General features: G+C 48.4%; 11 protein-coding genes across 11 annotated transcripts; 8 read left to right on the top strand and 3 right to left on the bottom strand.

The window, feature by feature from the left end:
• Positions 1-1,243: 1,243 nt before the first annotated feature.
• Positions 1,244-2,392, top strand: BKA55DRAFT_559196 (aromatic and neutral aliphatic amino acid permease; the record flags this gene model as incomplete). The annotated part of the gene is made up of 1 exon (XM_046191938.1): positions 1,244-2,392. Exon 1 carries the CDS (start codon positions 1,269-1,271, stop codon positions 2,388-2,390), a length of 1,122 nt encoding a protein of 373 aa, XP_046054295.1. The 5' UTR covers positions 1,244-1,268.
• A 146-nt stretch (positions 2,393-2,538) lies between these two features.
• Positions 2,539-4,567, bottom strand: BKA55DRAFT_503174 (amino acid permease-domain-containing protein; the record flags this gene model as incomplete). The annotated part of the gene is made up of 6 exons (XM_046186981.1): positions 2,539-2,776; positions 2,833-3,085; positions 3,138-3,733; positions 3,784-3,955; positions 4,010-4,249; positions 4,300-4,567. 6 exons carry the CDS (start codon positions 4,565-4,567, stop codon positions 2,539-2,541), a joined length of 1,767 nt encoding a protein of 588 aa, XP_046054294.1.
• A 2,498-nt stretch (positions 4,568-7,065) lies between these two features.
• On the top strand, positions 7,066-7,740 carry BKA55DRAFT_686023 (uncharacterized protein; the record flags this gene model as incomplete). Its single annotated transcript, XM_046198884.1, has 1 exon — positions 7,066-7,740. The coding sequence occupies one exon, from the start codon at positions 7,066-7,068 to the stop codon at positions 7,738-7,740; it is 675 nt and encodes a 224-aa protein (XP_046054293.1).
• A 579-nt stretch (positions 7,741-8,319) lies between these two features.
• Positions 8,320-11,178, bottom strand: BKA55DRAFT_502780 (Fusaric acid resistance protein-like-domain-containing protein; the record flags this gene model as incomplete). Its single annotated transcript, XM_046186952.1, has 2 exons — positions 8,320-9,524; positions 9,573-11,178. 2 exons carry the CDS (start codon positions 11,176-11,178, stop codon positions 8,320-8,322), a joined length of 2,811 nt encoding a protein of 936 aa, XP_046054292.1.
• A 796-nt stretch (positions 11,179-11,974) lies between these two features.
• Positions 11,975-13,552, top strand: BKA55DRAFT_590800 (major facilitator superfamily domain-containing protein; the record flags this gene model as incomplete). The annotated part of the gene is made up of 5 exons (XM_046195143.1): positions 11,975-12,197; positions 12,339-12,518; positions 12,554-12,877; positions 12,910-13,311; positions 13,362-13,552. 5 exons carry the CDS (start codon positions 11,975-11,977, stop codon positions 13,550-13,552), a joined length of 1,320 nt encoding a protein of 439 aa, XP_046054291.1.
• Positions 13,553-14,300: 748 nt separating this feature from the next.
• Positions 14,301-16,151, top strand: BKA55DRAFT_501939 (flavin monooxygenase-like protein; the record flags this gene model as incomplete). Its single annotated transcript, XM_046186875.1, has 5 exons — positions 14,301-14,340; positions 14,389-14,517; positions 14,666-14,963; positions 15,016-15,142; positions 15,192-16,151. 5 exons carry the CDS (start codon positions 14,301-14,303, stop codon positions 16,149-16,151), a joined length of 1,554 nt encoding a protein of 517 aa, XP_046054290.1.
• Positions 16,152-16,706: 555 nt separating this feature from the next.
• BKA55DRAFT_590798 (Endoribonuclease L-PSP/chorismate mutase-like protein) lies at positions 16,707-17,190 on the top strand (the record flags this gene model as incomplete). Its single annotated transcript, XM_046195142.1, has 2 exons — positions 16,707-16,818; positions 16,874-17,190. The coding sequence occupies 2 exons, from the start codon at positions 16,707-16,709 to the stop codon at positions 17,188-17,190; spliced, it is 429 nt and encodes a 142-aa protein (XP_046054289.1).
• A 325-nt stretch (positions 17,191-17,515) lies between these two features.
• On the top strand, positions 17,516-19,731 carry BKA55DRAFT_502645 (uncharacterized protein; the record flags this gene model as incomplete). Its single annotated transcript, XM_046186942.1, has 3 exons — positions 17,516-18,579; positions 18,680-19,397; positions 19,444-19,731. 3 exons carry the CDS (start codon positions 17,516-17,518, stop codon positions 19,729-19,731), a joined length of 2,070 nt encoding a protein of 689 aa, XP_046054288.1.
• A 650-nt stretch (positions 19,732-20,381) lies between these two features.
• On the top strand, positions 20,382-21,451 carry BKA55DRAFT_559184 (uncharacterized protein). The gene has a single exon (XM_046191937.1). It carries the CDS (start codon positions 20,644-20,646, stop codon positions 21,145-21,147), a length of 504 nt encoding a protein of 167 aa, XP_046054287.1. The 5' UTR covers positions 20,382-20,643; the 3' UTR covers positions 21,148-21,451.
• BKA55DRAFT_252862 (major facilitator superfamily domain-containing protein) lies at positions 21,402-23,529 on the top strand. Its single transcript, XM_046185372.1, has 10 exons — positions 21,402-21,557; positions 21,609-21,668; positions 21,716-21,729; positions 21,777-21,813; positions 21,867-21,892; positions 21,946-22,019; positions 22,074-22,283; positions 22,333-22,674; positions 22,727-23,279; positions 23,326-23,529. Coding segments are annotated over exons 1-10 (1,428 nt in total). The 5' UTR covers positions 21,402-21,556; the 3' UTR covers positions 23,437-23,529.
• A 147-nt stretch (positions 23,530-23,676) lies between these two features.
• BKA55DRAFT_686016 (uncharacterized protein) lies at positions 23,677-25,214 on the bottom strand (the record flags this gene model as incomplete). Its single annotated transcript, XM_046198883.1, has 4 exons — positions 23,677-24,261; positions 24,331-24,365; positions 24,423-24,932; positions 24,986-25,214. The coding sequence occupies 4 exons, from the start codon at positions 25,212-25,214 to the stop codon at positions 23,677-23,679; spliced, it is 1,359 nt and encodes a 452-aa protein (XP_046054285.1).
• Positions 25,215-25,537: the final 323 nt, after the last annotated feature.

Here is a 25,537-nt window from a genome sequence, read left to right as displayed (position 1 = left end):
CCACTAGATCTATACTAATCTACCGTAGATTTACCCAAGTCTTTTTGTCGCCTAAGATAGACATGCTAAGTTTTCTTGCCTCCCCTGGACCGGGCAACATGAAGCTAAGCTTACCGGAATCTCTCCATCCATTGGCCTTCGCCGTCTTGATTCTTTCCGATAGCTTCTTCACAAGCTCCGCCAAGTCCGGAGCGTGATCGGCGCCCTTGATCCACTTAGCCCTGACTCATTCTAAATACAGTTTAGACTCTCCACGCTAGAAATCTCTTGTCGTTCCAGAAGTCGGCTAGAAACACCGGCAGTCAATTCCTCCAAAACAAACTTGCAGTAGCTTGGCGAAGGAGGCTGAAAAATTTCAGCTGAAAGAAGCGCGCGCCTACGGTGAGGCTCTTTTGACTCTATAACAACATATATCGTCAGTCTCTGGTGACGAGATCGGTTGTCTATCTGGTCCGGGGAAACCCTTTGTTTTTACGTGGAGATTAAAGAGTCTGGAGCAGTGGATTTCTGCGCGAGAAGGCCACTCTTTGTGGGACCATAACGTAAAAGTTAGCAAATCCATTGAAGCAATACAGATCTGGCCATTGCTTGTTTTTCCCTCCATGAGCCGATCTCGCCCAATGAAGGGTCGACTAATTTTAACCGCCATCACCTTAGCTACCTACTCTTGCTACTCTAAGGCAATGTCTGTCTGCCCGAGTTCGGTGCGCGACGCCATCGGGCCAGGCCGAAGAACCTCCAATGTTAGTGGGCCGACTTGACTCGGGACTAACATGAACATATTTTTCATTCCACCGTTGTCGGCCATTTCTCGCCCCAGAGTGGAATTTATTTAAATGTGACTGCCGTTCCAATTATCGTCGAGTCAATTGGTCTTACACTTTTGAGCTTTTCTCTTCAACACTTGCGCCACCAATTCAACGGGCGAATATCGACACTATGAGCCATACAGAACCTAAAAGCGCCGCGGCGCCTGAGTCCCCTGTGGATCAAGAGAAGGGCGTAAACAATACTCCTCCAGCTTTTGTCGCTGAACCAAGAAATGATGATGCTGTCTTCGGTGATGAGGAAGCAGAGATTATTGACTACAAGACATTAACATGGTGGTATGTTCACCCACCAATCTCACCCATCTCATACAGACACTGATAAATCCCAGGCAAGGCGGTATCGTCCTCATCGCAGAAACAGTATCCCTCGGCATCCTCTCCCTGCCCTCCGTCCTCGCCGCCGTCGGTCTCGTCCCCGGCATAATCCTCATTCTCGTAATGGGTTTCCTCTCCACATACTCCGGCCTCGTCCTCGCTGAATTCCGCGCCCAATATCCCTTCGTCCAAAACTTTGGCGACGCCGTTGAAGTCATTGGAAAATCTATCGGAATGGGTCGTGTTTTTCAAGAGGTTTTTGGTTGGGCGCAGGTCATTTTTCAGGTCTTCGTCATGGGAAGCCATCTTCTCACTTGGACTATCTGCTTAAATACTCTGACTAATAGTTCCACGTGCACTATTGTCTGGGCTGTTGTGGGCTTGGCGGTCTTTTGGGTGCTTAACTTGCCGAGGACGTTGAAGTACACCAGCTATATGTCGATGGCATCTTGCATGTCCATCACTGTTGCTGTTCTCATCACTGTTGGAGATGTTGCCCATGAGCGACCTATTGGTTCTGGAAGCATTCAGGTTGCTCGTGAGCTTGGCTTCACAGGCGCATTCTTGGCTGTTACCAACATTGCTATCTCCTTCTCCAGCCACTCTTGCTTCTTCACTGTCATCTCTGAGTTCAAGAAGCCTGAGGACTGGCCCAAGGCTCTGGCTTTCCTCCAGATTGTCGACACTACTCTTTACCTGCTCGCCGCTATCGTCATCTACGTCTTTGTCGGACCTGATGTTCCTTCACCTGCTCTGTCTGCTGCCGGTTCTGCTACCATGCGAAAGGTCATCTGGGGTATCGCCATCCCTACCATCGTCATTGCTGGTGTTATTTACGGCCATGTCGCTTCAGCCTACATCTTCCAGAGAATCTTCCGCAACACCAAGCACATGGTCCGTCGAACAAAGCTGTCTACCATGGTCTGGTTTGGTGTCACATTCGGTATCTGGGCTCTTTCTATGGTCATCGCCGAGTCCATTCCTGTCTTCAACAACCTTCTTGGCCTCATCTGTGCTCTGTTTGCCTCATGGTTCTCTTATGGACTCCCTGGTATCTTCTGGCTCTGGATGCATTATGGAAACTGGTTCAAGGACGGAAAGCAGACTTGCCGATTCGTGGCCAATGTTATTCTCTTCCTTACTGGTTTCCTCATCTGTGTCCTTGGACTTTGGGCTTCCATTGAGGCTATTGCTGAGGGAGGAAGCAAAGATCCTTGGTCTTGCGCCAGCAACGCTGCGAAATAGACCACTTTCAGTTTAGAATAATCATGTTTAGACATAATACGCATAATACCCACTTTTGATTCAATCTTGTCACATGCAAAGTCTTTTATTGGTATACTTGACTTTCCTAGTGCTATCTGATGCCTATACCTCCATTGACTGCCATCACTTAAGCCTTGATGGAGCCCTCTGAGCTTGGAGCCACAACAGTTGTTCTCTGTCGAAGGTTTCCAGCTTCATCATGCTCCTCGTCCCATCGAGGAAGATCAGCATACGGAATTCTGACCAGTCGGTGAGTGTTGGCTCCGTTATCATCGACATTGGTGATCTCAGTGCGGATAGCATAGCCCCTCCACTTGGGCAACAGGAACATCCAAACAACGTAGTAAAGGGCGCAAACAATGACACTGGAGATTGCTGTTAGTAAACTACGAGACATTCATATTCTCAGACTGGCACTCACATTGCAATACCGACGACACAGTATGTCGCGTACCAGAAGCTGACATCACCAGCGTATGGGCCGCCCTTGGGAGGATACCAGGGCATGACGAGGATGAACACCTGGATAAGTATGTAGAAGAGAACGGCAGGATGCCAAGCCTTGAAGTCAGAGCGACCGATACCAGCCTTTGTGCGACGACGGCGAATTACATAAAGACCAACAGCCATGGCGAACCTGAACATGGCGTCAGGGTATGTACCCAAGCTGACAACTGTAAGAAAAGTTAGTATCAGAGAACATCAAGACGGCACACAAATACTAACCGAAGGTGAAGGCATCACCGGCTGAAGGCGCAACAATCATGATGAAAGTCAACACCCACTTAAGGATGTAAGGACCAAGCGGTGTACCAAAAGGCTTAGTCGAGACCCAGAAATTGGTGTAAGGTAGAACACCCTGTCGACCAATCTCACGAAGCATACGTGCAGATCCAATCAAGACAGCAAGAAGGTTACCAAAGGCACTCAGCAGTACAAGAAAGTTGAGGACATTGGCAGCAGACTTGCTATCACCAAAGAGCTTAGAAAAGAAGATCGATGCAGCGATCTCGCTAGCCTCAGCAAACTCCTCCTTGGGGACAACGGCGAAATAAGCAATGTTGCAGAGCATGTACAGCACAGCGACTACGGTGAGTGAGACAGTACCGTTTCGCTTAAGCGTGGGAATGGGGTTTTGGATCTCGTTGACGACGTTGAAGGCGTTCCAGTATCCGGCGTATGAGAAGACGATGCTGACGAGGGCACTGGCTAAGTCGTTGCCGTTGGGGGCTGCACCCTTGAAGGCGTCGCGGAAGTTATGACCTGGGTCAGGGATGCGCTTGACGTTGCCGCCGAGGACGACGAGACCTGCAATACTGATGCTATGTAATGTGTTAGGGAGTGAAAGGTATGGAGGGATGGGAGGGCTTACAAGACTAGAGTGAGGATCTTCAAGGCGCCGATGAAGTTGACCAGCCAGAGAGAGTACTTGTTATGAGCGATGACAAAGATGACTGCGAGGGTATAAGCTGCGATAGCGACACCTCGCATCTGCCATTCAGAGGGAGTATCGCCAGTCATTCGCCAAAGGTACTTTGACAGGACTATACATAGTCAGAACGCGCAAGTATACAATGTGAAAGATGAAGGTGACTTACCGACAGCATTGCTACTGCTGAACGAGAGAATTACAGACTGGACAGCGAAGGTAACAGGGAAGAAGTGCTTGGGCCGAGGATACGCCTGCTCAAGATACACAACCTCGGAACCACTGCGATTAGGAAAATAACTCGCCAGTTCCAAATAAACACTGAAACCCGAAGCAGCCATGATGAAGCCAATGAACCAGATGATCAGCGCCAGACCAACAGACCCAGCACGGTTAAGAATACTCGAAGCTGCACATCATCAGTCACTATACCTTCCTTCAGTATAGTAGATTACGTACGCGTAGAGAAAATACCAGTTCCAATCATCATGTTAACATTCAGAAAGATAACCGTGAGCCAACCAACGTTATATCCAAGCGGCGAGTGCGATTCAACAGGCGCACCGACGGCTTCTTGGTATGAAGGTTTAGACCCATTGCCGCCTTTGACGCGTGTGTATGCGAGACCACCATCGTGAATGACCGAGGGTTCGGAGTCGCTAGCTTCAGGGTCTGCTGAGACGGTGGCTGTGGTTTTTTGACTTTCAAAAAAGTTCGAGAAGCCCATTTTGACGGCTATGATACCAGTAGACTGCAGTAAAGAATTCACTTAGATATGCCGATGAGAGGAAATTGAATCGAGAGGAGAGATTGAGTTATATAAACATGGATCGTCTGTGCGACCGTGGTGCAGGATGACACAATTCTCGAGGGTCTTGACATGACTGACCAAGACTCGGGTTCCCCGTTGGAAATCCCACCCTGTATATCCGACCTGGAACGACATAGTCGCATGCATAAAAGAGCATCCACTCACAATACAGGATCTCCGCGTGGGATGAGCCTTGTTTGCGGACTATAGATAACCATGTTGGTGGCAAGGAATGGATCGGGCTAGCCGTCGGTCGTATAACGTTGCAGCGCATTGTGTCACTTTTTTAGCTTGAAAACTTGGTAGGCCTTTTTGCTTGGAGTTTGTAGTAAGAACTTATCAATCTAGATAAGAAAGTGGCATGAGAAGCGCGGGTAAAGAGTAACTGTTCTGCTGTATGCCGAGGTTAATGCCCATCCAGCGATTCTGATTGCCTCCTCTATAAAGCTCGCCCAGTACCAGAGAATACGCAGAGGCCAATCCATTCTCCTCCATCAATTCGCCGAACTCGAAAAGTTCATCCCCCTCCAACATTAAAACAAACACCTTAAACTACCGGCGCCTCCCCGACTCAACCATCCAATTCAGGAAACACATCGTCTGTTCAGACCAATTAAATCCCCTATAATTCCCGTTTCGCAATAACGGGGATGTGATTGTCTCATACCCCAAAACGAGTGGGATACCCGATAAAACATGATAACGACATCGACTGTCGTGATAGCGAATCTATAAATGTTGCTCAATTGGGTTTAGTCTCGGAAAGGATCGAGAACCCGCGGCTGCGGGAGACGAACCGGCCCCGCAGAAGCAGGTAAGGAGATGACACTGCAGGGTCTTATTGGTAAGAAGCTTGAATTTGATGGCGTACTCCTTAGAGGCCAAGCTTTTTGGTCTATTGATTTGGTGCTGGCCTAGTGGGGGTTGCGGGCTCTATGGCGTGCAGTCGGACCTATGTCTACACGGTCCAGAATGGCGAAAAGAGTGCTATGCTAGGTAGTACGTAAGAAGACATCTGTATTGAAACTCCAGAGCAATCTAGATCCCATAACTAACGGCCCTAGTTAGACGAATCCCTTCTCTATTTTAGAAGTTTTATTCTATTACTTGTCTGATTTATTAACATTTACTAAGTTCTGTGTGGTGATTGGTTTAAGCTACTAATAACGCATCTAGCTCACAGTTTGGGCATTACACCACAACATTAGCATTTACGGGACTATCCAGGATCCCCCAAGTTCCTGACCTTTATACTGAAGTAACGATAGATACAAATCACTCACCACGCTGGTCTGAACTCATCCCTGCGTTCTCCGCATTCACTACACAACATGCAGTCTATGATATAGCGTTACCGACTTCTTCTTCTTCGAATCAGCAGAAGTTGGAAGCTAAAGCGGTGAAATAGCAACGCAGACTGAATTATCCTGTGCAGAAAATATACGCGTTATAGGAAGACGTGTCGTCTGCCAATCTGGCGTCCGAAGAAGAAGCCTATCTCCTTTGACAAGAATGGACTAGAACCCATTGAGTACACTGCATATCTTACCTCCACAACTTGCATATGTGAATGCATTGTTAAGCTTATGCCAAATCTTTGAAGGCCCTGTTGCGAAATTCCGCGCTGGGAATGCTGCACTTGTAAAGTCGGTAGCTGGCATATAGGTCCTTGTCTTCCGCTGTCGTCTGTTCAATAACCAGTTCCGCTTTGAGGTCAAGAGGCGATTAAATGGAGTGATATTCATTCCATTCGTCTCGTGATTTAACCGGGTCGGGGAAAGAGTCCCCGGTGAGATTGGTTTTTGGACCCCATCATCCTTATGGGTTCTTTGGCCGCATGTATGCCTCATCTCATGGAAGCAGAACATGAACAGAGAATACGGGCCCAAATCGAAAAAGGGTCCATCAAAAATAAAACATTCACTACGCAAGAATTATCTTACTGCTGCCCGGCCGATAAGTTGTCTTTATGCACCATTTCGGCGCATGAAGGTTCAATTACCACCCATAAACGATAAAGAGCTTAGCACGAGACATGAAAGAAAGAAATGCATGACAGGTGCCCTGATATGCACCTCTTGTTGAAGTTCAGCTTTCTTTGTCGCGGCCGCATTAATGCAGACGCTGCCACAACTCACAACAAAGGGTCTTGTGTGAGCTTATGAGAAGTGACCAGTCACTCTTTTCGCCAAGAACTGAAGGCTTTCCGTTATGCTCATTAACTAAGTGGAAATAATGGACATTCACCTCTGCTTACTACAGCCAGGACTGTGCTTTAATAGCAGTCCTGTTGATGTTCGTCTTTAAAATATCTCTTCATCCCTCAGCGTGATTCTACCATTGGCATTCTGCTCCCTTGCCGTGAGATCAATTCATCTTCATTCTATCAGCACAGCACTCTCATTCTGAAGGATATGTCAGACTCTCCAAGTGTTGGGCTTCCTAGTCCACCATCCCGCGGAATCGGTCGATTTGCACACGTCTACCTGGATGAGTCCAACTTCAGAATCAGTGGTGAAACTGCCAACAAGAAGCGCCACTCTGTCCATCCCGAAGCACACTTAAGCTGGCATTACGATATCTGCGCGCTAAAGGGTATCATCCGCAAGGGCTCTGGCATCACAGTTGACGAAGCAGTGTCCTTTAATGTCCACGGATCTAATCTTCACCATTACAAGCCCCTGTACCGGGATCTTAAGCTTCATGCTTCAGAGGTCTTAAACTTACCTCGAAATAAGAACAATCAAGAGAGGCAGGTTGATACCAGTCTGGTTAAGGACATGACAGATGACGTTACCAAGTATCGGAAAATGAATGTGTCTGCTGTTTTTGCTTTTGTTTCTGGTGACAGTGACATGATTCCGGTAGTGAAGCATGCTATTTCGCACGGTTATGCTGTGCACGTCTGGTCTTGGAAAAAGTCTACGTCTCGTGAATACAGGCGACTTGAGCAGAATTCGAGCCGAAAGGATCTTATAACGCTCACGTATCTTGACGAATTTCTAGACATTCTGACTCTGAGTCACTCTAGTATTCCTCTGGGGAATATCCTTATCCCTCCTGATGCTGTCGTTTTTGTTGACCCGTAGAACTATGACTTTGACTTTCTCAACCGAACTGGGAAGGTGCATGCAGGTAACATCATTTGCGTCAAGAGATCGGATGATGTATTTCATCCCTGTATCGATATTATTGTTATCCCCAAGAAGAGTCTTCCAAATCAGGACAGAATTCTTCGTTCCATGCTGCAAAGCCTTGACAAGAAAGGGCAGAAGGCTATGAGCTTCGCAGAGTATTTTCACAGCTCATACCAGCTCGAGCTAACTAATTCTTAAAGATCGCTGGTGTGGAAGTGTTATTTTGTAAGTAGTATTGAGTTGAGTCTCAGTGGCTCTATTGTAAGCCGCAGGGTGCAGATGGCTTGAGGCTGGTGTAAAGGTACAGTTTGGGAAGTCGCTTGGTGTTCTGGTTCTGGGTTTGGGTCCGCTTTTGGTTGTTGAGTTTGATTGGGTTGGCATATTCAGGGTTATGAAGGATGCACTGTAACATGGGAGTTTATGTAAAATTAGTTGCTCCTACGGCGAGTAGTATGTGTGAAATTGCGATAGATATGCGAGTCAAAAGCTATTGTCTGTGTAGTTATATACCCTCGTGAGGGCCTATTTCTATCATTGCAAAAGCCGGGTATCTTCGTCCAAAACACCAAACAGACTCCCGATCTCCTTTCCAATCATCCTCAACTCGTCCGCAACCTGGCCTGTAACAAGAGCATACGCATAAAGCAACGCATAATCTTTCTCCTCGACAAGCAAATGATTTGAACCACTGCTCTCACCACCCTCGTTGATTAGTCTCCTTGGATGTTCTTTTCTGAACTCAAAGATCTTGCTCAACAAATTCTCGCGAGCTGACACAATGCTCGGCGTAGCGTCGGCGAAAGGATATTCCAGCATTGTTGAACTGGCAACGACCTGAAAGGCTTGACAGATGTGATCACACAGAATAGCGCGCTCACGAGCAGTATACTCTAACAATGCCCTTTCGCCTTCTGTAAGATGTCCCTTCCGGCATGCAACGAGACTCATGTTGTAAAAACCATCGAGAATACGCATAGTGCTTTTTAGAACACGGCCATAAACTTCCATTGGGAAAGGGCCTCGTAGCTCAAACTCTGAGGCGGCCGATAGTCTCAAGCTATCCAGATTTGCAGCATATCTCTGTAAAGCAGCCTGTTCACCTGATTTGAGATAGCTTTGAGAACCTTCGCTGCGGAAAAGTACAGTGAGAGGCCCTCGCTTCCAGATAAGACCCATCTGCAAATGAAGAACAGAGAGACTCTCCTTGAACTTGCGGCGGGCGGAAATAGGCCATATGATTCGACAGACGACTAGACCCCAGATAATACCTGCTGTGACGGCAATCGCTCGGCGCTTTGCGATTTCAATAATATCAGGTTGACTGAATTGTCCATCTTCTGTCGCATCATTCCCATCAGCCTTTCTCTTTACTCTATAAGCGTAAAGTGTAGAAACGTTGTAAGCAAGAAGACTGATCCTCCCCAACGAAGCCTTACCATGCTGAATGACGAGGTAAAAGTTGACGAAACTCGTCAACCAGCCAAGAGGGATGAGAGCTAAAGCGTAACCATGGCTGATCTTCCAGTTTACAACAGAGAACAATGCTCCGAATATCGTTCCGATGAAACGAGCCAGACTGACGGTGTTGGCAGCTCCCACTGTGAAACTACAAACGATTATGAAGGAGAGAAGACCCCATTCGCCGCGCCACTCGGTGTATAGTTCTCTTGTTTCTTCGAGGAAAGCGAGCATGGCCCATAGAGCAGCACCGATGCCGACTTTAAGGCCAAACTGAACTACCTGAAGTTAGCGAGTGAGGGAAGTAGGGACAAGATCAAACTTACTATCATCTCGCGCCATTTTCTTGAAAAGCACAGAGAGGTTTCTCCAGAACCAGGCCAGTATCTTATTCAGATCAGGCGCATTGTACCAAGTCCTCAGATCGACCGGCGCAGGGACTGCAGCTGAGCCATCGGGAACACTGACAGACCTCTGCCTCGTTCGCATCAGAGTATCAGCCTCTGCAGATTCGAATAGTCTGATCGCTTTGTTACGATCCTCTTCAACCCCACTCTTCCACCAGAGAAGCCATCTCCAGCTTCGACTCTTGCGTATAATCACATACTCGAGGTCATCCAGAACATCGAGATACTGAAGGACATCTTCGCCAAAGGATTGAAGACTGAATGTGAAGTGACCGCAAGCTGCAGCGACTTCTTCCAAATTGGCGCGCGTTGATTCGTGGGATGAAGCCATTAGTTCGATGCGGTCGTAGAGCCCTTGCAAAGCGTCTGACCTCGCTGTGTCGAAAGTACTCAGTGAATCCATCAAGTTCCGTCGTAGGTCTTCGTCGACGTTGATCTCGTAGCTGGGAGGTTGTCCGAACTGAGGCTCGTGAAGAATTCTGCAGAGATTTTGACGTACACCTGTCATGGACATCGTTATAGACTCGTTGAATTGCTCGAATAGCTGACGCGCCGTATTTGGTGAAGTCGTCCCCGATGCTTTTGGACTGAGAGGCTTCGGATGCTTGAGCTGCTCTAGCTGAGTATTCGTCGCATTCCTTAAACCACCCAAAGCCTGAGCTAGTGTCTCCATAGATCTCGCAACAGTCTTCTCATGCTCGTAGATCTCTTCATGCCCAAGAAAGTAGTGCTCGAACTTGGCTTCTCTCATATCCTTCATCATCTGAGCATATGATTTCGCATAATGTGTCGACGCCGCTGTAAATCCATCCGATACTAGACCCTCTTCGGAGCCACTAAGGAAACTGTTGGTTATCATGTATAGCATATCTCCAAGAGGAATCGAAACCCGATTCATTGTCTCTCGTAGCGAGGTGCGAGCGCTCGTTCGCCAGAGAAGCAGGTTCACCGCCGTCGTAGTCGTGATACCCATAACGAGCATTTTGAATACCTGAAGTACCTTCTCATTAGAGAATACGTTGGACATGACGTGACTCTCTTTCGTCACGACACCGATTATGGCGAGTGCTGCGAGGGTGCTGCCAACGTTGACGAGAGGGTTCAGCATCCTTTGTTTCACCCAGCCCATAAAGCCAAACCCACCACCGATGAACACCACAACAACCAAGACATGCGATAGCGTTACCAGATGCATCGTCGATCCAAAGAAGACAGAAGTAACCATTGACAACAGCGAAATGGTCTCGGCGTAAGCAACCGCCACGACAGCAATAAGAATGGCCTCAATCATCGATCCCACCGACCTCGCAGGGTGAAAGTAAACCGTAATAGTAGCAACAACATGTTTTCCCTCCGGCTTGCCCAGAAAATTCGCTAAAAACGGTACAAAAGTCGCAAGGCTGGCGATGGTGTAGGCAACGGTACACTTCAGCACGCCACGGCCATTCGGCGTGTTGAGCCAGAGCTGGGTGCGCGCCAAAGAGTCGGAGATGCCATTTCGAATGGTCTCGCTTAGAGGTGGCATGTCTTTTCGCGACGAGAGGGGGTGGTTATGGGTTTGTCATGGTTTTGATGTTGATATGACGACAAAAAGTATGATGCCGTGGTTTCCGGGCTGGTGCTTTGATGGGGTCATGTGATTGGTCAGATGTTGAGATTTTGGGTGGTTGGTTCTGACCTGAAAACGTCAGATTCGTTTTAGCTTCGAAACATCCATTTACTCACTCACGTTTGAGAACTCATTCTTATTTTGAGATACAGGAAAAAAGGCAGTGACATATGATCAAAACATTAAATATCCCTCTGAATCGGTTCTTTGCACTCTGATACGACTGCCCGGTGCGTGAGTCATGATATACGTGGAACAGTTCTTCTCACCAGACGAGGAAAGATTGTGTCGCTCTCACGATAGCCTCCCAAGTGGAAATAGTGAATCATGAAAGTGGTAAACTTATCTATAATATGTTATCTCTCAATGCTTTTTCCTAATGCCCTCTTTTTCGCGTGTTCTCAGAATAGCTTCCGGGAGTGTTGAGTGAGGGACGGGATAAACTTCAGGGAAATCTTATATATACATTACAACAGCCATGGTGGCAAAGAATGACATGTTATTCGTTACATGCGTTAGCTCACCCATATAACTTCTACTTTCCCCTCGATCTCACTCGCTGAGATAGATATCAATAGGGCTTCTGAAAACTCAATAACATAAGGTTCCCACTCAAGATGAAGGGAATATATATATACCAGCTGTGGGATCCGTTTCTAGACTTTCTACATACACATGAACACCATTTTATTCCTTCAGCATAGCATTCATAATGATGGCCAATCAACAAGCCGACTCTCCTGATCGGGGAAAGAACCCCGACATTGACGTTGAAAGCGCTCTCCCATATTTTAATATTTCTCTACGAGATGAGGCTGAGGATTCCGATAGCTCCTCAGATGGGCTTTCCAAGCCAATCATCAAAGACAACGAATCAGACTTGGGCGCATGGATCTGTGTCTTGGGCTCACTACTCTTTTTAATTTTCTCCTCCGGTTGGTCTCATAACCTCGCCGTGGTGTCAAGAAACGTCTGGCTGAATGATCTTCAATTTTATATTAAAATGAACTCCTTCATCAGACGCTTTGACACCATGAGGCCCCTCTCCCCCTTCAGAAATGACTAACAAAACCCAGGTTTCATGGGCTCCGTCGGCACAGTCCAATCATATTTCAGCCTCAACCAACTAAAAGACCACTCCGTCAGTGAAATCGGTTGGATCACTGGTGTCTATCTCTTCCTCTCCATGATCCCCAATTTTCTCATTGGTTCTCTGCTCGATCGTTACGGCCCTCGAGTTTTAAGTGCAACCGGTGGTATTTTCTCAGCCGTCACTTTGTCTTGATGGCAGAATGCAAGACATACTGGCAATTCATGCTCTGTTTTGGAGACTTTGGCAGCATTGGCACTGGTATTGACTGCACTGTTGCCGTTGGAGTTGTTGGAAAGTTATTTGTTCGACGACGGAGTTTGGCTATCGGCACTGCAGTCATGGGAGCTTCCTTTGGATCTATCCTCTTTCCACTTCATCTTCGCTCAACCTTTGACAGTCTTGGTTGGGCTTGGTCCATGAGAATCGTGGCTATGGTAGTTGGTTGCGTGACAACTATGGGAGTCATCTGTTTTCTACCTTTCAAACGACTTGTTTCCTCAGACATAAACAAGCAGGACAAGAGTGAGAAGTCGGGGCCTGCATTGATCTCTCAGCATGGAAGAACCCAAGCTTTGCTTTTGTGTCTTGTGGCATCTTCTTGATGGAGTTTGTCAATTTTGGCATAGGCGGTCTGCTTCCGACTGTATCAGCTGGTGCTGGTTGTACTGTCCAAGATGGATATACCATTCTTGCGATCTTGGGCGGTTGCTGGTGCATCAGCCGCTTTACAATGGGTCTTTTAAGCGACCGCCTCGGCGGAATCAACTCAATGGTCGGCACGATGGTCCTGATCATCGTTTTGATGTCTACCATTTTCATCCCCTTCACCACCACATCCGCTACCCTGCTATACGTGTTCTCGGCACTTTGGGGTCTCTTCTCAGGGTCTTTCTATGCGCTGTCGCCAGTCAGCGTGGGCAAGACATATGAACCAAGGGACTATGCGAGATATTATAGTATGTATTCTCATCAATACTTTCCCACGGCAATACTAACAGTTAAGTAGGTTCTACAAATTTTGGGGTAGGATTATCGCTACTGATCGCTAACCCTGTGAGCGGTATCATGTTAGAGAAAGTAGGTGCGCAGCCTTTCGCGTGTTTCTACCTTGGCATTGTCGTTCTTGCGGGTGTGTCATTTGCGGTAGCTCGTGGACTACTTCTGAGACGCTTCACCACTTTGAGGGCAAGGATTTAGAAGGCTTTCTGTTTTGGATGTGCATTATACAAGGTATACAAATTCTAATAGACAGAGGATCAAGGGAAAGGCGTTCGTACATGGGAATCAGAGAAAGGTTGCCGTTGAATGATATTTCCTAATAGTAATGGATAAAGACATACTTCTACCTACTGATGCTCTAGTCCCCAAGGATCCGAAGTCGGTCGTCGGATCGACTTCACGCCGGCTCGTGGGGTCGTGGCGTACAGCACGGCGTTGAGCTCGGCATCTGCGCCAGTAAGAACATCGTATGTTATCTAATCGATCTGATCTCTCCCCAGCATCGTGCATTAGATCCAAGCTATTGAGCTGTTGGTGGCGTGTTCGCGGATCAATTCCGCCTTTATGACCCTTGGCTCAAAGTATCTCATCGTGGTTCCATTCAATTGAGACGTGACATTTCGCAAAGAGTGGTCAAGTTGTGCAGTCGGTGTGATGGTGCTTTAATCAACTCGCAGCTTCGTGTTCATATGAGCCTGGCGGGCGTTTTTTTAAAAACACCAACGGAAGTTCGGCTATTAAGGTTAATAACTGTGGTCAGGTACAAAAGTTTACTAGGCTACTGCTCTGAACCGGGATGCTCCGTTGGGCTGACTGCGGCTGACCTTGATGGGGTCTGTGCTGTCAGCTGAGATGATGCCGGCTCTTTCATGACAATGAAACTGTATATAAGCTGAGATGCTGCTGTCAATCTACATCAGAAAGCAGTGTTGGAACCCAAGTGAACATGGGTAAACAACCTCCCAGGGTGGCCGTCATCGGCCTCGGTAAGTGTTCCTGGTATCTCATTTGAGGACGACACTGACACAATTCAGGCGTCGCTGGCCTTGTCGCTGTCAAGAATCTGCTGGAAGAGGGCTTCGACGTAACTGGATTTGAGCGCAGCGAATATGTCGGAGGGCTTTGGCATTATACCGAGCAAGACAGCACATCAGTCTTGCCGAGTAAGCCTGCAACCGGAGACCATACAAGCTCCGTCGCTGACATACTCTAGGTACCATCATCAACATCTCCAAAGAAAGGGTACATACTATATCTCGTTCACTTTGTGTCTTCACATCAGTGCTTACCATCTGTAGGGCGCCTTCACAGACTTCCCATACCCAGACTCTACACCGAGCCATTGTCCATCTGCAAAAGTGGAGGAGTATCTTGAGTCTTACGTAGACCACTTCAACTTTCGCGATAAGCTCCGACTGGGCGTATCAGTACAGAAAGTACGACGCGATGACGAGGGCAATCGCTGGGTGGTAGACCTCCAGGGCTCTGAGCCGGAATATTTCGACAAGGTCATTATAGCAACGGGCATCAACAATCGTCCTCATATTCCAAAGGTCGAGGGCATGGAACAATTTGAAGGCGAGGTTCTGCATTCGCGGGCCTTCAAAAGGTGTGTCTCTATGGTCTCTGTTGGTTCGCAGGTTGACTGATCATGGTGATAGACCAGAACTCTACAAGGGCAAGCGAGTGCTAGTTGTCGGCGTTTCTAATACGGGCGCGGACACTGCAGCAGCTCTTTGCGGGCATGCTGAAAAAGTCTGGATATCTCACAGCCATGGTGTTATAGTGGTGAGTTGCCAAAGGTTAATTGACCAAGTCGCCATGCTCATTGTCGCAGATCCCACGAAAACGCAACGGCATCCCATTCGATCACACCATCACAGCGCGCACAATGGCCTTGATGGGAATGTTTGAGAATGCATTTCCTCGTCTGTACGAAATCATCTTCAATGCGATATGCAAGAAGATGCAAGACAACGCGTTCAAGATGAGGCCCGAATGGGGTCTCTCTCCAGCGGATTCCGTCTTGCATACTCTGCCGGTCGTGTCGGATTATCTCATTCCTCTGCTCGAGTCGGGCGACATCACCTCAGTCTCCAAAATACAGCGCGTCGTAGGACAGAAGTGGATCGAACTCACGGATGGAACGCGTCTTGATGTTGACACGATCATCTGGTGCACCGGATACAAGGGAGATTTCAGTCTCGTCAACCCAAGCGTTGATCCCACGCGAAACACAACGCCAAAATGGGCAGAAGCAGTCGGATCTCGTGGTAAACCGCTTCCCCGACTCTATCAAAACGTGTTCTCGCTCGATTACCCAGACTCTTTAGCCTTCATGGGCAATCTCCTCCTCGCAACAAGCGCATTCCCCATCAGTGATCTCTGCACTATGGCAATCGCTCAAATTTGGAAAGGAAGCTCTCCTCTCCCATCAATTGACGAAATGAACCGCGCCACGGACAAACAGCATGGTTTAATCTGTAAGCTCGCTAACGAAGGTAGCGTGGCGCCTGGGTGGTTGCGACAAGCTGACTGGCTTGCATGGGCTGACAATGCAGCTGGAACGCAGGTGTATGAGCATCTTGGGTGGGGGTTGAAAGGGTGGAAATTGTGGTGGAATGACCGTGCTTTGTACAAGATGTTGATGGATGGGATCTTTACGCCGTTTGTGTGGAGGGTGTTTGATGGGGAGGGCAAGAGGAAGAAATGGGATGGGGCGAGGGAGGCGATTGAGAAGGTTAATGCTGAGTTGGCGGCTGCAAAGGCGAGGAATAAGACCAAGAAGATTCAGTAGATAGAGCCATTACAGCAGCCGATAGCGTTGAGCTGGTTGCTTACTTGCAGCAGAAGTTTTGACGAATATGGCAGAGCGGAAGCCAAGAGGCTAAGATCTAACGAGGTAATTTAAGCATAATCGTGGAGATCCCTCAATGTCCGTTAGTATTGGTTTTCATACGGGCCGGGCGATGAATGGTTCCGTGTTCTGCCGCATTTGTCATGTCCATCTCTTTGTTGCACCGTCTTGGCACAAAGCTGTGGATATTCAACACGCAAAAGCTGTCGGTCGGAGGTTGAAGATAATCGTCCTCGTTGAAGCGATCCTGGCTGTCATGGTCGCATCTTACTCAGATATGGAACGAGGTTAAGCCGAAAAACGTTATGCTAACGTTACGCTTGATGTTATGGTCGCAGGTCATCCTGCACGCCTTACTCTGCATGATGCGACGTAGGGTGAAGCTTTAGCATAAATGACAGAGTAAGCCACGATCAATTGAGCATCTCATTCACACTAGTTCTACCGTACAACAAACATCGAACTGTCATCTGCGTTTCAAGGCATTCTGCAAACATGTCTCAACTCAAGAGTTTCACTTACGAAGGCGCTGGCGAGTTTCTCACCAACTTTCTCCATTATGCGCAGGCTGTCCGTGTTGGCGACCAACTGCAGCTCAGTGGCCAGGGTAAATCGCCAGCTCCCCCATTTCTCGCCCACAAACAACTAACATACAGTCCCAGGCGGTTGTTTCATAAAAGACGGCGAGCTCGTTTTCGCAGAGACCCAACTTGATCAAATTGACCTGGCTTTCGAGAATGTTGACAAGGCGTTGAAGGCAGCTGGTGGAAAGGGCTGGGAGCAGGTCTTCAGAGTGAACTCTTACCACACCGAAATCACACCTGAAGTTGGACAGAGAATGGCTGAGAATTACAAGAAGTGGATGCCTAACCACAAGGTCATTTGGACGCAGATTGGAGTCAAACAACTTGGTGCTCCGACTATGCAGTGTGAGATTGAGGTGTCAGCTTATGACCCAGAGGGGGCAAACAAGGCATAAGCAGCAAGCGATAGACAAACACAAGCCTACGCCAATAAGAAAACAATTTTCTGGTCAAACCCCAAAACGCAGCATCTAGACAAATCATATTCATCTCTGATCCAAGGAATAAAACCCTTAGTCTACCGTCGCCTTCTTTCTTGTTTCTCTAGGGTAGCACAAAAACCAGTGACGCAGCATGCTGACTAACGACTCCGAGATCGCCTCTCCCTCGTTTAGGTTTAGTGCGGGTCAACCATTCGCGAAAGAAGGTTCTTTTTTTTCTTTCGCGACATCATCGTTTCATCCACCGCACAAAGAACAACTGCATTCACAAACACCCACAATGCCTCCGCGCAACAATAGGCCGCGCAACTCGCGTCCCGATACGCGCCCAAGAAATGACCGTCCTCTCCGCCCCGATACCGACAGCTATCGACCTGGCGACAGGCACGACTTGCCTCCTCGACCGCCCCGCGATAATTATGGCCAGTCAGATTCATACCGTCCGCGCGTGCCGCAGGGCGACTTTACCTTTCGTGTAGATAAGCCGGCTGGTATGCCTGATTTTCCGAGCGATTATCGTGGGCCATCTGATAGAAGAGGGCCGCGTCGCGATGGTGGTCGTGGTGGCCGAGGTCGGGGCAGAGGAGGACGACGATGGCAGCCACCGCCTCATCCCTCTGAACGCGCTTTGGTCTCTGGGGCGACTGCGAATATGCCTGAGGAGCGACTTGGTGAAGAAGGCGCTGCCAAGTTTCGCGATGTTGACCAGCTTTCGGACGATGATGAGCTTGAAATGGATATTTCTTCATCTTCCGAGACAGAAGGCCCTTCCAAGAAACGTGCCAAAACTGGAGACGATGGATCTGGCGATGCTGCACCTAAGTGGTCAAATCCCGATCCCTACACTGCTCTCCCATGTCCTGATGAGAGTACCCGCAAGAAGCGGGATATGGTTAAGCTGATCCGAAAGGCGCGTGTGGAAGACCAGTCGGAAAAGTTGGCTGCTTCAACCGAAGCCGAAGACTTTATCTCCTTTGACCTGACAGAAGACGAAGAGAGTAGTGAAGAAGAAGAGGAAGCACCGCCGCCTCCCCCGCGTGAACCCCCTCCGCCACCGCCTCCGGACGCGCCCTCTGGACCCAGAGCCGATACTGCGCGTCTCCCCGAGAAGCCGCTGGCGCCTGTTAATGGAACTTTGGATACGTCGCGAAGAAATGATCCTCTTGGATCTCGCAAGCGAACTGCCGACGATGAGATCAAGCCTCCCGATTACGGACAATTGAAGAAGGCTACTACGAAGCCTTCGAAAGGCGCGCTTTTGCCCAGTTGGCAACCGAAGGCAACAGAGGACCCCTGCCCTTGGGACACTGTTGATCATTCTGCCACCATGAACATGCCATTCCGGTAAGTTTGCACCACCCTTTCTATTAACTCTTGGTCGTCATGGATTCGCATTGTCGGCCAAGCTTTCTCCCCGTTCCTGTACCCAGACTGACGGATATAGGTTACACAAGGAGATCATCGACTTCTACGAATACGTCAGACCCCGCGATTTCGAACAGCGAATCCGTGACAACCTCGTCGAAAACCTCCGAAAGGCGATGCGACGCGACGGAAGAAACTTTGCGAGCGCCTCTGTCCACCCCTTCGGTTCCTTCATGTCCGGTCTCTACCTCCCCACCGCAGACATGGATCTGGTCGTCTGCTCAGCAAGCTTCATGCGAGGCGGTCCCCCAACATACCTCTCGGCAAAGAGCTGGCTGTACAAGTTCCAGAAGTTCCTCACCAGCCAACACGTGGCTGATCAACACTCTATCGAGGTTATTGCCCACGCTAGAGTTCCGTTGGTCAAATACGTTGACAAGCAAACTGGTCTCAAGGTTGACGTGTCGTTTGAGAACTTGGGTGGTGTCAACGCCGTCGACACTTTCCTTGAATGGAAGGCCCAATATCCTGCCATGCCTATCCTTGTGACTGTGATCAAACATTTCCTACTTATGCGTGGTCTGAATGAACCTGTAAACGGAGGAATTGGTGGTTTCACAGTGATTTGCTTGGTTGTCAGCATGTTGCAGCTTATGCCACAGGTACAAAGTCGAAACCTCATTCCCGAGCATCATCTCGGCGAGATGCTTCTCGAGTTCTTCCACCTCTACGGGCGCGAGTTCCGCCACGACACCAACGCCATCTCCATGACGAGACCAATTGGGTACATTCGAAAGGTATGTCTTGCCGTCCAATTTCGTCGTTCCTTACTAACACTCCCAGTCCGAGGTCCGAAGCCTCACGTACAAGAACTACGATCGTCTCTCCATCATCGACCCCAACAACTCAGGCAACGACATCTCGGGCGGCTCATCCAACACCGTAGCGATCCTCGACCGTTTCAAAGGCGCGTTTCATCTCTTACGTGACAGGATGGACGAAATTGCTCGTGATCCCAACAAGGGCAACATTCTTGAAGTAATTCTCAAAGGCGATTACTCGTCTTTCAGAATGCAGCGAGATTTCCTTCGCCACATACATGAGAAACATATCGGACCTTGTTCTTCCTGATTTGACCCATCGAAACCCCATATTGATACCCCATCGGTTGTGCATATTATTTGATGCTGGAGTTTTCTTTTGCCGGTTATGGAAATTTAGACGGGTGGTCCTCTCGACCAGGTGGCATGGAAGACGTATGATCTTCGCATTTCTGTTATTCCCTTGCATGTGTATAGTAACGCCGTGATGAAGGGGGGTTGAATGTTTTTCTTGGTACTGGCGCAGATTACATTCCATTGAAGGCGCTCACGCATCGGCCTAGTGGCCTAGAATTGGACGACGATTTATCACACCACTCGGCCTTGACTACTAACGTTTGATACAGTGACATGACGACACTGACGATACTTGCAGATTTGTTTTTTTGAAAGAGTGCGGAATGCATTCGACGTCCTTTCTTCGGTTTATAGCTGTTGAAAAACTCGTTGTTTTTTGGACAACACTTTTTCTCACTGCTTCTCTGCTTTATGTAGGGCTGTGGAGAGGATTTGAAGTGCTGTGAAGGGTCGAGACTGAGATGTAGGAGTTTGATCTTGATCTGGTGGGCGCGACAGTGTTGAAGGAGACTGGGCGAGGTCGTCCAGGGGGCCGAGGAGGTTGTAGTATTGGGACATCGCAGACGGGGCTCAAGGGCAAGACACGCCAGAGGGCAAGCAAACGCCTGACATTAGATTTCCCTCATTCGTTTTATTATTTAGGATAGATATCTTAAGCTGTTTTGGCCCCCAAAGCACAGTAGATCTCAGACGCAGATCCATGCTGCAGTTTAATTAACCGCCATGAAACTATCGACAGTGGCGTCTTGTTAGCCCCATACTATTGGCTCTAGCTCAGGGCATCGACGTGCTTAAACGTGAATCTCCCCTGATCTATTCCCGTTCTCTTTTCCTCCCTCTTCTTTGATTTTCTGGGGAAGTCAAGATGCCTTCAACAAAGTCCATCGCCGTTGTCGCGACCCTCGCAGCAGGTGTTAGCGCAAACAATTGCAAACCATCACCGAGACCTACAACTGAAATGACCACCGCAACACCAACATCTGCAACAAGCACCATCACCGAAGCTCCCAGCACAACATCAACAACAACATGCCCCGCCTACACACTCATCGAGGAACCATCCGAAGATATAAACTGCAACGTACGCGGTGATCTTAAAGAGGGGGATAGTCAGGTTCTCGAGAGTTTATACCTTGAGGATTGCGCGCAGAAATGTAAAGAGTTTGATCTTTTCAACTGTGAGCTTATCAGCTTCGAAGAACCTGCTTCGCCGTCGGAGAAGGGAAGTTGTACGCTTTATCCGGATAATGACTTTGTGCCGAGGGCGAGAGGTGGGGAGGTTGTGTATTATGATTCGAGGTGTTTTGCGTGTTATACAAGGGGAGGCAGGGGAGGGAGGAAGCTTAGGGGAAGGATTAGGAGGAGCTAGATGTTGGGTTCGTGATGGTGTTGTGATGTTTTGAAGATTGTGCTTTTGGGTCGTTGCGAGGTTCTTACGCATCATTGGCTCTTCAGGGATTTCTCCTTCGTGCGGCTTAGCTTATCGGCACAGGTTGTCTGCGAACTCGAACTCTCATCATATAGTCAAGTCCCACTGGATGTAAATAATATGTCTTATTCATTCTCATGCATCTTATCAGATAAGCATCTCTCGATCTTGGCATTGTCTAAAAACAGTAAGCGACTGATCGGCTATGAACCTTGATGGATCCTCCACTGAAAAAGAACTGGTCCAATAGAACCAGTGACATTATTAACGTCAATTTCTATCATTCGCTACACATTTGGATTTTCTCAAATCTTCAGTATCCTCAGACGAGGTTGAACCAAAGGAAAAAAGTAGGTTTCAGCCACTTTGGCTCATGAGGTCTTTTCTGATTGCGAATGCAGTGGTTGACTACTTTTGGGGCGACACGAGTAAAGAGGAGAAGAGGTTGATACGAAAACTTGGTATGTTACTCCAACCTTTCAACTGGAACGACACTAAAACTCACCAGATTTCTTTATTCTTGTGAGTTTCTCTAAACTCTGGTTTGAGCTGAAAACTGATTGAGCAAGACATTCTGTTGCTTTAGCTTCTTTTTCAATCATCTCGGTAGGTCTCCTCATTGCAGCATCCATGACGCTCTTCTGACGCTGAAGTCACAGACAGACAGGCCTTTGCCAATGCATATGTGAGTCAAAGGAAAGAGGTTGCTCAAGAGACGTTTGGCTGAGAGTGTGATAGGTAGCAGGTCTCAAAGAAGCCCTTGAGCTGAGTGGCAACCAGTACAATGTTCTGCTCTCAATGGCCTCAGCAGGGTACGCATCAGTTACAAAGCCTGCTCTCAAGTACTGACTGACGAATTTCGGTAGCATGCTGGTCGGCCAAATACCTAGCAGTATAATAATCCACAAGATCCGCCCCCGAATATGGATGTCTTCCATGGTCGTCGTATGGGCAGGCCTCACAATGGCTAGCGCAGCTTGCAAGACATATGCCCAACTCTGTGCCGTTCGCTTCCTCATGGGTCTAGCTGAAGCGAGTACTTATGCTGGCTCTATCTACATCATGGGCTCTTGGTAGTGAGTCTCATCCAGCCCCAGTCAACAAGCTAAACTGACGCTTTGACAGTAAATCTAACGAAATCGCTAAGCGCACTGCTATGTTCACAGTAGCAGGTCAAGTCGGCAAAATGTTCGCGGGAGCTATGATGGCTGCCATACATGAGTCAATGGAAGGCCATGCTGGGCTGGAAGGTTGGCAATGGGTATTTTTGATCGATGGCATCATCACCCTACCTGTTGCTATCTTTGGCTTCTTCTTCTTTCCGGATGTACCTGAGTATACAGATGCTTCATATCTGAGTGAAAAGGAACGACAGCTTGCGCTGGACCGACTACCGCCGAAGAAGGAAGATGGTCATAGTATACAGGCGTGGAGTCTTGTGAAGAGGGTGATGGGACATCCTTTGCTGTGAGTAAACTTCACCTATTCATCTAGCCTCGGTACTAATGGAGATGGACAGTTATGTGTGCTGCGTCTTCTCAATCCTCGGATCGGCCCTTCAGTCTTATGTCGTACAGGGCCTCATGCTTCTGTACTTGAAGTTCCGCAAGGACATCGACGGTTTCACACAGTCTGAAGTCAACACCCTCCCGATTCCCACTCACGCGGTCGGCATCGTCGCCGAGTTGTCCGTATCATTCTTCATGGACTGCTACAGCCGGAGAATGTCACTTGGTTTTCTGCTCTGCTTAATCCAGGTCATCTGCAGCATCGTACTCCTGATTCCAGGAATGTCTGTTGCAGGAAATCTCACAGCACTGTATCTCTCAGCTTCAGCATACGGCATCAATCCATTGCTGTATGGTTGGTCAAGCAACATCTTGGCCCGAACAGCAGATGACGCTGCTCGAAGTGTGACTCTAGCTTCGATGGCTGCAAGCGATGGACTTCTATGGACATTTTGGGGCATTGTCATGTTCCCGGCTGATCATGCACCTTACTGGCGAAGCGGTTACATCGGTATGCTATGTGTCAGTGCTGCCATGATTGGCTGGTTATTTGTTGTCCGTTGGGTAAGTTTGTCCCTGTTACCATGATGCATGGTCTGATAATGTCTAGCTCGATCGTTATACGGCGGAAAAGTATCCTGCTGGTGAGCATACAAGTGCATCGTCTCTGGTAGTGACGGAGGTGAATTACTCTACGATGGATCAGAACAAGGCAGTCTGAGACTTCATGGAACAAAACAACTGTCTCGAAAGGGACTTTAGATAACTTAGGAAGAAATTCAACCTAACTGGGCTACCATGGATGGCACTTCAAGTTTACCGCTTATCAACCTGTAAACATCTTCTACCTCGGTCTTCTGTATCGGTATCTAACGATGAAGTGTCAAGACGCTAATGTCGGTCCATCATTCAATTTTTGAGTCCCCACCATTCATACCGTGTCCCCATGATCCATCGTTCTCTAAAACAATGTGAGTTTTTTGTTGAGCTCTTCAGCAATCTCCGAAGAAAACTGGAAAGGAGTCTTGGGTCCCTCAGGGTTCAAAAGCCCGATCTTGTTACGCCTTTTCAATGCAGGACGACGCCTGTCGCAGGACTTACACACCCGCATCCCTGAGACGTTTCTAGCCTTGCAAGTTTTACAAATCCACTCACGGAGGACTTGTCCCGTTTCAACATCAACGATAGGAATGCCCACAACGTTTCTCTCAGAGCGTCCTTCAAGCTGACCCAGCGACTTGAGACCAAGAAAGTCACCAGAGATGGTGGCTGGGCCTTCGTCGAGCGAAAAGAACGGGTAGCCATATCTGGCGTAAGTTCTGGCTGTGATGGGGCTTGGTGGGGGTTCTCGACCTGTGACGCGACTGAAAGTGGCACTGTTGAGAATTTGCACATTAACGGTGACTGTGGTTGACTTTCGGTATGGGCCTTTGGGCTCCTCGACGATGTTTTGGCGGATGAGACCACCAGCGGCGATGTTCATCTCCGGCTGTTCAGGCATTGAACTGCCACCACGGAGGCGGACGAAGAGATAGAGAAGTGCTCCCTAAAGGTCAAGCTTCTGGTTAGCATACGACAGACCAGAGAGCTTGATATGGTAACGATTGAAACATACATTTCCAAGATTGTAGTCGCTTAATTTTTTCTCGTCTGCGAAATAGTCAGTTGACTGATATCGTACCACTGACCGAGGAGAAGAATTTATACCTTGAAGATGTTGAGATGTCCAAACCAGCTTTTGGTGACCAACTTCAATGCCATCCCTGGCTCGAATGAGCAACTTGAGATCCTCGACTTTGCTGAACCGCGAGAGAAAGTAGTTGAAGGTTTCACCGTTCAAGCCCTTGACCATGACGTTGATGTTGTACTCGGGACCAGAAGAAAGGGGGGGATCAAGACGGGTGATCTCAAACTGAATGCCATCAGTTGTTTCTTCACGGTTCATCTGGGCCTCGATGGAGCATTCAGTTGCAGTTGGAATAGCCACAAACTGACGAACATGACCTGGCTCGACAGCCACGCCATCTATCCACTTCTGGTCGGGAACAACGATGTAATCTTGAATACTCTTGCCTTCCTTCAAGAGATGGCGACGACGGAGTGAAGTTGCTGCAGTTGGGACTGATGGCTCGCCTGAAACAATGTTTACATCTCCGACGTAGATTTTGATCGCGTATCTCTTCTGGGACTTGAACCTGATCCACAAGGCTTCTCGTTCTATTGCATCGAATGTTAGCGGTGGTCGATAAGACAAGCCCGGGGATACTCACGATACATGGGAATGAACATGCCGCCTTTCTGCGCCATTGAGAGGGGAAGGTTTCCAGCATAGTCTTTGACTTGGAAAAGAGGAAACTTCCCCTCATTAGGTGGAAGTGAATTGGAGCGTTTGTTGTCGGGGACGCGGATCGTGCGGTGGAAGATGATGGTCAAGTCATCCAGCGTGATCACTTCCGACACAGAAGCTTTGGGGCTCCAAGGTGTCAGCACTTCCAGCATCTTGGTGGATGAAGGGAGAAGAGACAGAAGACTAGATGGTGACTGTGTTGTAAAAGAAGAGCTTCGTAACTGAGAGAGGAATGAGATTTAGGGGCTGGTTCAGTGATGTAGTAAACTCCTGCTGTGGCGATAGAGTGTGTTGAGGGCGAAGAGATAGAAAGGTGTAAGGTGAGAGGCGAGATGGTGCAAAGAGTAATGAAAGCTTTCTACTTAGCAGAGCGAAGGCTCTGAGGTTCTGGAGTGAAAGTGGTAAAAAGGCATGGCGAGGAGTTCGCCCGGAGACGAAGTACAGGTTTAACATGCTCTCGATTCTGAAATATTTT

The sequence above is a fragment of the Fusarium redolens genome (assembly GCF_020744475.1).
Source record: "Fusarium redolens strain MPI-CAGE-AT-0023 chromosome Unknown BKA55scaffold_3, whole genome shotgun sequence".
In the NCBI taxonomy this organism is placed as follows: Eukaryota; Fungi; Ascomycota; class Sordariomycetes; order Hypocreales; family Nectriaceae; genus Fusarium; species Fusarium redolens.
Note: the sequence above shows the minus strand (reverse complement) of the source record. Positions and strands in the feature narration are given on the sequence as shown.

What these genes read in the sequence shown, in the direction of transcription:
- BKA55DRAFT_559184 (XM_046191937.1), top strand. Translation starts at nt 20,644, where the DNA reads ATGCCTTCAACAAAGTCCATCGCCGTTGTCGCGACCCTCGCAGCAGGT.
- BKA55DRAFT_252862 (XM_046185372.1), top strand. An exon ending in AGGCCTTTGCCAATGCATAT is followed by an intron (nt 21,893 to 21,945) that starts GTGAGTCAAAGG and finishes AGAGTGTGATAG; the next exon opens with GTAGCAGGTCTCAAAGAAGC. An exon ending in GTGATGGGACATCCTTTGCT is followed by an intron (nt 22,675 to 22,726) that starts GTGAGTAAACTT and finishes GGAGATGGACAG; the next exon opens with TTATGTGTGCTGCGTCTTCT.